The sequence below is a fragment of the Frankliniella occidentalis genome, unplaced genomic scaffold (genome assembly GCF_000697945.3).
Source record: "Frankliniella occidentalis isolate FOCC.00 unplaced genomic scaffold, Focc_3.1 Scaffold8, whole genome shotgun sequence".
Taxonomy (NCBI): domain Eukaryota; kingdom Metazoa; phylum Arthropoda; class Insecta; order Thysanoptera; family Thripidae; genus Frankliniella; species Frankliniella occidentalis.
In genome coordinates, this window is record NW_026267138.1 from 2,116,680 (window position 1) to 2,126,545 (window position 9,866).

Below are 9,866 nucleotides of genomic sequence, written 5' to 3' on the forward strand. Positions count from 1 at the left end.
ATTTTTTTTATGTACAATTTCAGTTCCAAACAGCATGTAGAAGATCAAGTCCACACTTTTGCTGCTATTTTGCCTATTTCTTGTGTTTCAAAAACCATGATTGAACAAATAAGCAAACGCACACTTACGTACGTACACCATGGTTAGCGAGCGAACAGAGGCGTGAGCGAACGAAGAAACGCTTGTGTTATTTTGAAAGGGATGGTCCACAGCTCACGGCAGCTATAACAAACAACCCACGCACAATGCCACCAGTGTTAAAACATATAATACAGAACGTGAGGAAACAAACTGTGGATGAATACAAACACCCATAAACAGTTAAATGAGCCTGGAGTGAATGGCTCCTCATCGGCACATAAAGGTACAAAATACAAACGTACAAACAAATTTTAAGATAAACTCTTTCTAACCACCTTAGGAAACTCAGGCATACCAGCAGGCATACACACACACTCACACATTCATCCCCTCGTCTTCAGTCACTACAAATGCAACTGTATCAGCTAAAAAAAAAAACAAACAACAAATCATCCTAATAATTTATGGCTACGCACACTGAAATCTTTTTCTCCCCTTACGGCAATTTATGATTTAACCCTTTAACGGAATTTTAAAAAATGCCCCATTCAAAACCAATTAAATAAAATGAACGTCTGATAAACATGAAACCCAAAACATGCATGACCAAAAACAGAACCATAAAATTCAAAGGGATTTGTTTCTGGCTTTTGGAAGCTTTCACTCTTGCTTATTCATGCGTGGTCTCTTTCCATATCTCAATTTCTCCCTCACTCTCTCTCACACACACACGCACACACATACACACACACATACACACACACAGACACAAACACACAGATACCAGGAATAGAGCATCAATTTAAAATAAAATGTGACAGCTAGATGGATGCAGGATTCCAGGAATTGATGTATATAATCTGATGCAAGTCAATGCTTAAACTGGAAATTAATATTGTTTTTAATAAGCTCTGAAGAAATAGGTGAGAGAAAATAAGCTTTAGCATTATTGCTGAAGACACAAGACCAATTGAAAAACTTCCATAAATAAGAAACTTCAAAAAAAAAAAGCATCTGCATCGACCAAACTGGGACATACGATATACTTGCACACCAGAGTAAAGCCTCAACTTGTTTGCACTTCAAAGCCTGCAAAGCATGCAGGGGCAAGACCAGTTACTTCAACTGCCACTTAAAAAATGGAAACAGCGACTGAAGCATTTAAGTCAGCCAAAGCACAGTAAACAACTCCAAAATGTACTACATAAATTGATGCACGAGTACTTCCTAAAAAACAGTGCTGGTTGCAAAAGGAAAAGTACGTATGACATGAAGCTATACTTTCTTTTCAACAACAGACATTGTTCTTGACTATACATGCCTGCAATTCTAAAGCTTCTGAGCTGCCCAGATTTAAAGACCCATGTGAATGTATGAGCTCAATTCCAACGTACCGGTATTGTGAACAAAGAAACATATTCTTCACGCAAGACTGATTTCATATTACAATAAGCAATATAGAAGACAGAAGATTTCTTTTAAAAATGCTAATATAACTTGTAAAAATGCAGTAGCTAGCTGCTTGGAACAGACAAGGCCGGCTGACCTCTGCCACAGGACTGAAGTTAGAGAAAAGATAAGATAAAAACTGTTAGGAAGTTTATGAGATCTCTGTTTGATTAAAACAGAATTTGAGTTTGTTACATAGTATTTAAAAAAACAGAACAGAAAAACATGCAGGGGCCAGAAAAGTGTAATAATGACTTTTAAAAAGAGAAAGAATAACTGAAGGATTTGCAGGCATGTTTCACTCCAAAATTTAAGGATTTTGGTAAAACTTGCACAATTTGACAAGTGCAAAGCATGCAATACCACACAGCATACAATGAACATTTAAGATAGTGAGGAAACAATATTAACCGGTTATTGGGAAGAAGAACGCAACATATAACTGAAGGAGCAGTATTTTCTTACACTGGGAATTGTGTTAATGATGACTGAAGCCCTACTCCCCCTCCCACATGAAAAAAGCGTGGCAAAAAGATTTATAGATGTAACTGCTAAAAACAATATTTCTAAGAATTTCTAGATACTGATTGTAAATGTATTTATAGCTGATGTTTGATTATAATAAGAGAGTAGCATGAAGTATATTAAATAGAATCCAAAAATTTTACACGCAGTTGAAAAATACATTAGCCACACTACCTTAGAGCTTAAATCAACCCCTAGGCTAGACAACAAAAGTTTGTTGAATAAGATTTGTTTTCAGAACTAGGTAATACAGTACCTACTTCTAAATCTGAATTATATTCCATGGCCAGTAACTTTGAATGGAATATAGAAATTAAAAAGATGACTAGATGAGCAATGCATCAACAAAACGAAGATTGCATTTTGGAAATATCACAGGTTCATGGGATCTATATCAAGTTGACCTTGAACACATAATATCACAGATCAAGAAAAAATGTCACAATAACGTATTATTGTCCATATAAAATATTTTTTTTTCATCCAATGGCACAACTAGTTAAAAAATTTATCGAACAGCAAAAGATGAACGAAGACTAGACCAGTTCAACAATTCCTTTTGCGCTTATTTCCCACTTTCAACATTAAAAGATTACAATAATAAATAGTGACACATTAAAGATACGTCTGTTATTTGACTATCCGAAGTTGTACTGTGCAAAGGCTAAGAAAAAATGCTCTTGCAGTCAAAAAAGAATGCATAAATGCAATGCATAACTTCAAGTCAATGCCTATAATCCTCCATCCACACTGTCAAAATATCAAAAGTAGTACTGTAAGCTTCTAGACATACAGTACTTGGAGATGCAAAACTAATAAACTTGCAGCCATCAGGCAAATTATTAAGGTAGAATTTCTTAGTACCTGTGGGAGGATCCTAGTAGGGTTTGTTGCTATCTTTCTTGCGTTTATGCTGAACTTTCAGCCTTTTGGCACCAATCTGGAATCCATGCATATTTGATATTGCTGCTTGAGCACTCATAGGATTGTCATAAGACACAAATCCTAAAAATAAAAGACAAATTAAAACAGTTAAATTAATACTCTTGCTATAGACAAATAACAGTAAGCACCCTTGGTATAAAAAATTGACCTTACCAAAACATTTTGACTTGTGGGTATCCAAATCAATGTAGACCTTAGCAGAAATCACATTGCCGAACGGTAGGAAAGCCGAAACTAAATCGGCATCTGTGAATTCATTTGGTAGATGATAAATAAACAGGTTGGCTCCTTCTGGTCCCATCATTTGTTTGCCTGCAGAAGAAAGACCTGCTACACTTCCTGGGCCTGCAGATCCAGTGCCAGATCCCAAACTACTAGCACCAAACTGAGAGAAGCCACTCGTAGGAACCAGCATATCTGTTGATAGGAAGTATGCAAAATAAAATAAAACAATCAAGCAAAACTTGAAAAAGAAAAATATAAAGTAATGCGTTGGTTTTATGACTAGAATAAATGAATACTAAAAAGAAATATTTAAAAAAATGCAAGAATTATAAGCAGACAATTCTAGAGAGGACTAAAATGTCTGAAACCATAACAAAACTTTGAAAAGCGATCTAAACATTTTCCTATCCCTTGCTAACTACTTTTGATACGAACCTGCATATTGTTGATAAGCTGAAGTGAGTGAATCAAGTCCTGACCCATTAGACATTGCATTTAGACTATTCAACGATGCCATAGAACTGAGTGGCGATCCAGCAAGCCCCAAACTAGTTACTGGACTCATGGAGCTGCCCCCTGATGTGCCAGTAAGAGACCCTGAAACCAACAATAGCACATTTAACATTTTGTAGTTCATAGAAATGATCACACTGCACAATTTGGAGAGTGAAGATAAAATCATGATTTGTAAGAAATTTACAACTAGAAATAAATTAAATCGTTACTTATTAAGTTGAGAAATTTGCAAAGTGAAGTGTTAGAAGAGAGAAACATATGTACACCAGAAAAAAAAGGTTACATGCTGGAGAACAGCTACAAATTTTAAATAAGCTATGCACATAAATTTTTTAGCGTAATTCCATGCATAAGATACAGTTTAGGATATTACTGAGAATATGTAAAAGTGCAAAATATCATAAATGCGAGCCCAGTGACCCTCACACATGGGATGGTGGAAAATTCTGACAATAACTACACCAAAGAGGATGAGACAAACTTAAAAATATTATGATGACAATAAAATTAATGATCACAAAGGTTTCTAAGACAGAAAACAGAACCTAGGCTTCTTGCCTTCTGACAACTGAAGAGAAGGTTCCAAAATTGACCATAGTATACTGTTTTTAGAAGTTTAATATTCGAAATGGGAGGATTTTATTTTAATTTAGGAGCTACTTGAACCTGCACAAATTGCTTTAGACGTCTTAGGTTTTTAAAACAAGAGCATGATGGAATTGAAGGTGTTAGGTAAGAACAGAAAAAAAAAAACAGACACGTACACACACCTGCAGACATGTTTGTGAGACTGGACAGAGCTGAAACAGAAATAACATGCCCCTTTAAGAACACAGACCAAGCCCAGTGTGAAAGAGTCAACTACAGACCCATGAATGAAATTTGAATGAAACAAGCGTAAAATGGTAGAACAGTTTGAAGCACAAGTCTAACCATTACAGAAACAATGACAGAACTAAATTTAAGTTGTTATAACGATCTACTAATCAAACAAAAAAAATTGATCAAAGCCTGAAGCAACACAAAATATAAATACAGTATATTTAATGTTGTAAACCTCAGCATAGGACTGGACTCTGATTGTGAATTAAAGTGAATGCACATAGGTTGGAGTATATTTTAAATAAGAGAAAGAATGGGTAAGATTAAAATCCAACAGTATATGTGATAGATAGAATGTAAAAATCTCAGTAAAAATACATACTTTAGACTGATATAATCTTAAGATCTAAAACTGTTTGAATAGACTCGGGTTAGATCAGCATTAGAGTCAACGAAGGTGTGTTAAAGCACAAAAATGGAAGATACAAACAAGTTAAGTAACAATTGCCTTAACTCTTGCAGCAAAGTGTAAGTAACTGCTTTCCTGCCAGCATGCAAAAAAAAGCTCTTCCTCACAGTAAATAGTAGAAAAAATTAGTACAAAACAGTTTATGAAACAAAACATAACTGTGCAACAATGATCAAATAAAGGTCGCATGCTGTGTACAGTTGGGACCCAGTGCGTCCAAGTAGCAGTTTCCTTTTCAGTTGATTAATTCAAAATTCAACCAAAGGAGAATAAGCTCACCATTTGAAATGCAAAATTTATTTAACTGAAATAAATGTGAGAAGTCACGGGAGGGAAAGAGATAAAATATTTAAGCAAGGTATGGGAAAAGTGCTCATTCACTATATTACGTTAACTTTAGAGAGGTCTAAAAAACTCACTACTAAAATTTTCAAACTCATAAGAGCATCCACATTGATAATTTAACATTGCTGGAAGAGAGTAACAAATATCATGCGAGAGAATGTGGATCTAATGACCCACATAATGTACTATGAAAAATTTGGACTGCACATAAATTATACCTACTGAAATTCTACCAATACATGCAGAGACAATTGTCACCAAAGATACGTATAGCTTGCCACCAAAGGGATGTTTGGTAAGTGCTCATACTTTTCCAAAGCAGAACTATTCAGAAAGAAAGAAACAAGAACCAACCTGGGCTACTTAGTCCAGAGGCACTGGATCCTATGCAACAAATTTAAAACAAAAATCAAACTTGGAGTTAATTAATTTAACTTATTGTTTTTTTATGATTATCATGAACATTATATTTTTTTTATTATGCAAGAGGGCAATATTTCAGTTGATCTGATGGAGAGTGACTACTACAGATTTAAGATAAAGAGTATTAAGAAAATGTATTCATTGGAAGTTGATGTAATATTAGTCTACAGCTTAGAGGCCCCAACAGAAAACAATTCTCACCAGTAGGAGAAACTTGAAGATTTGGATTGCTTCCACTTGTCATTGCTGCTAACGTAACAAGGTTCTGCATGCTCATTGGGTTAACACCTGCAAAATAAATCAGTCTGAGTTATAGACAACATAATCAAAGTTTCAAGTCCTGCAAAAGAGACAGTTTCCAATTTTCTTATTTACCTGGATTAACGGATAAATTTGCTAAGGCTGCAAGACCCTGAAGATTTGCTTGATTAATGTCACTTGTTCCAGTTGGGGAGGACCCAGTTAGACCTAGTCCAGTAGAATTTTGGAGTGCAGCTAAGCTATGTAGACCTAGATGACATGAGCATATTTTATCAGATACCACAAATGAAATATTCAAAGAAAGAAAGTTTTCGACCAATAGTGGTTTAGAATTTACCTGGTGTTTGGAGCTGTTGCTGCATTAATAGTTGCTGCTGCAATGAAGCAGTGTTTAATGAAATCGGTGACATTTGGCTGCCACTTGACTGAAGTTGCTGTAGTAACTGGAGGGATGACGGTGCCAGCACGGAGTCTCCCTAGAACACAAATACAGCACATTTGTATCACCAAAAAAAAGTTCATGTAAGTGAGGAAACTGTTAGAGAGTTGAACTGTATAATTAGACGCCAATGAACACCACTTACCGTTAAGTACTGTGGTCCCATGTTAACTCCTGCTAAATTGTATAAGTTGGCCTGCATCTGCTGCAATCTTTTCTGGTCTTTTTCTTTTTGTGTGTCTGCAAACTTGACGACCAGTGGCGACGAACAGCCCTGAAACACACATCACGAGTTTCAAACGAGGGAAAATAACAGGATATAGCCGTACTGACAAAAGAACAGTGCTGTTGCCCGTATCTCCACGCGAGTTACAGCAAGTTACCGTGCTGTTCTCTCGCCAGACTCACGGCAAGTTCCGTCGACCATACACGCCCTCAAGTCCAATGAGACACTCACCCCACACACCCCTATACACTACAGCTTTTGCCGATTTTGCCCCACCTAAACGCCACGATCGCCCAGATGGTGCATAGGAGCACGGTTCTCTCTAGCCCCTGCTCCCAGGACAACAGTGCGATGCCTGACGCGACAACCGTTGGCGAATGGGCCTCGCAAGTCCTTTCCTTTCGAGTGTCCTTTTCCTTTGACGTGTAAAACCCAACCCACCCGAGGCGTGGCGTGGCGTGGCAACAGCGGAGAGCACGTCGGGCGGGGCGGACGGATGGTCCGGTGTTTACGTCACTTGACTTAAAGTCAGTGTTTGGGGAAGGTAAGTGGCGCGCGCATGGCTTTCCGTGGCTTTTCCCAACACCACCACGGGCGGGGGTACGGTACGGGCGCGGCGGGGCGGGACGGGGCGGTCACAGCCGCCAGCCGCCACGCCACCTCACCCACACCACCCCGCCGCTCTCCGTCGCAAAAGGTCCCAAACGCCCCGGATAGGGGCAGAGGGCGCGGGGCGCGACATCGGACTCGTACTCACCTCCATGGTCTGCGAGTGGTGCATGGCCTTGATGGCGTTGACGGCGCACTGCTTGGACGTGTAGGTGACGAAAGCGCAGCCTGCACAGCGAAGACACACAGCGTTAGTGAGGTGATGGAGGCGACCACGGCCACAGAAAGTCAAATCACTGGACGGATAAGTACACACAATGGACAGAAAACCTCGCCTCCTCTAGCAGACGACGCGGCGCGGACTAACTGCTGCTGGGCGGCGACTCTGTTCGCTACTCGCCCGCCTCGCATTGCATCGCGCCGACTCGCGACTTGGAAGTCCCCCTCGTCACCCGATTACCCCCCTCCCCCCCTCTCCTCCTCCCTTCCCATTCCAGGGTGCGACTTGTGGGCCGCGTCCGAAAGAAGGGGCCTACGGGGCTCACGGGCCACTACTCCCCATCCCCCATTAGCGTCTTGCAAATCGCGCCGTTTTCCGGACGCGTTCCCTCCCACCTCTCCATTCGAGCGGGGCCCGACCCGACTGAGCGAGCGCTGCTGACACAAGCTTCGCTGAGCCACGCTGAGCCGAGCCGAGCTGTGCCGGGCCAGCCGAAGTGTTTAGTTACACCACAATCCAGCCCAGCCTTGTCTAGGCCTAGCCGCCAGACACTTCGGAAAGAACAGAGCAAACTGGTGGAAACTGAAAATGCCAAATATCTTGCCGGTTCACATATCCCCCACTCGGTTTGGAAAATTACCCATTTAGATCGTCAGTTTCGAGTACATCGTGCACCTCTACCTCTCATTCACGGCGCTATGCCCAACTCAACTTTACACTTAGGGAGACGAGACAACGTGTGTCACGGCGGGCGGGAGAACAGAAGTGAACGAAAGCTCAGCAGCTCAGCAGAAGCAGGTCGGTTGTGCGGCGAGTCTCTCGCCTGCACACCCGCCCGCCTACCCGCCCCAGGCTGCCCGGGCCACGGTTACCTTGGCCGTAGAGTCAATTTGAAGTGTAGTGCTAACAGACGCTCGGCGAGGCTCAGTTCACGCTAATCCGCGGCAAAGGCGCGGAGCAGGGCGCGTCCGTAAAACGCGTTTCTTTACAATAACTTTACGGCCACGAGTACTGTACGGAGGCGGCGGGGAAGACCAACTAGACAACGTTCCCAACGACGTACCTTTGCTCTGGTTGTTGGTGTCCCTCAGCACCGTGCACTCTTCGATGGTGCCAAACTGTCCGAACAGTGTTCTCACATCGTTTTCTGAGCACTTCTTGGACAGCATGCCCACGAACAACTTCCTCTCTGAAACAAAAAGAAAATTCAAAAAAATCAATCAATCAATCAATCAACCAACCATCCAGCCAAGTCAGTCTGTCAATCTTGCGTGACGGTAATGCCCCCGGAGCACTGGAGGGACGGAGGGACCCTCCCTCCTGGGCTGGAGGCGGCCGCTAGGCAGCCGGGCCGCAGGGGACGCTGAATTATTTCGCAGATCGACTCCTTCCGTGCTGCTCTACTCCACTCCACCCCTCCCGTGAGGGTCCCTCCCCTCCCCGAGGCCAATGTACAGCCCGGAGGGTAGGCAACCCATCCGACTTGGCAGCGCACGGGGCCGCTGGCCGCTGGCCGCCGGGCGCCGCCCCGGGGTGGGGTGGGGGGAGCCACAGCGGACTACCCACAGAGGGCGTGCACCCTGCGGCTAGCGCACCGGTGTAGAAACCATGGTCCCACTTTCTGTGCTGCTCGACTGCGAAACCATCTCATCGTCTATGGAGGGCGGGGGAGGGAAACGCGAGAGTTTTGACGTGTGTCCGATTCGATGGTGCTCAGGGATGTTTCGGCGGCCTTGACTCTTTGGCAGGCCTCGCTCCCCGCCCTTGCCAGGCTTCCCCTCCTGCCTGGTTCACGTCCCAGGCCGGGCCCATGGCTCAGCCCATGGCACATGGCAGGCAGTCCCTGTGAGTGTGTTTGTGTGTGAGAGAGTGTGTGAGTGTGTGACCATGGTCTCGCACACGCCGCCCCGATACCGACCCGACCGCACCAGCCCACCCAGCGACAACGCACAAAAATACATATCAGCGGAAATGAGTCGAAGATCGGAAAAGGGAAGGGAAGTGAATAAGTAAAGCGCACACGCGTACCGGGGGGCTGATAGAGTCGTAACCTACACTCGGACAAACACTTCAGATGTTACCGGATGTTACTCACAGGGCTAGAAAATGTTCTGGCAGCTGGTACGGCAAAACGGTTCGTATATTTTCTCACCGAGCAAAGAAACGGCACCTTGTTGGACGGTGCAGCGCAGCGTGTGGGGTGGATGGCGCCGGTGGCCGCTGCTAACACAGTTTACTGAGAGCCGTGCGTGAACTAGAAGCGCACAAGGGAGTTCTGCACGACGACGAGGGGCGCGGGGCGCGTTGGGGG

At 43.0% G+C, this 9,866-nt stretch overlaps 1 protein-coding gene across 1 annotated transcript in view; it reads right to left on the bottom strand.

Moving 5' to 3' along the window:
* Nucleotides 1-9,866, bottom strand: part of LOC113214926 (CUGBP Elav-like family member 1-B) — a gene marked incomplete in the record, with an annotated part of 27,252 nt that overhangs the window by 12,134 nt on the left and 5,252 nt on the right. Inside the window, 12 exon segments of the mRNA XM_052275172.1 lie at nucleotides 9-222; nucleotides 2,920-3,060; nucleotides 3,154-3,417; nucleotides 3,661-3,822; nucleotides 4,512-4,541; nucleotides 5,732-5,761; nucleotides 6,002-6,088; nucleotides 6,176-6,310; nucleotides 6,399-6,537; nucleotides 6,646-6,774; nucleotides 7,484-7,563; nucleotides 8,619-8,744. Coding sequence (XP_052131132.1) covers nucleotides 2,933-3,060; nucleotides 3,154-3,417; nucleotides 3,661-3,822; nucleotides 4,512-4,541; nucleotides 5,732-5,761; nucleotides 6,002-6,088; nucleotides 6,176-6,310; nucleotides 6,399-6,537; nucleotides 6,646-6,774; nucleotides 7,484-7,563; nucleotides 8,619-8,744 — 1,310 coding nt within the window.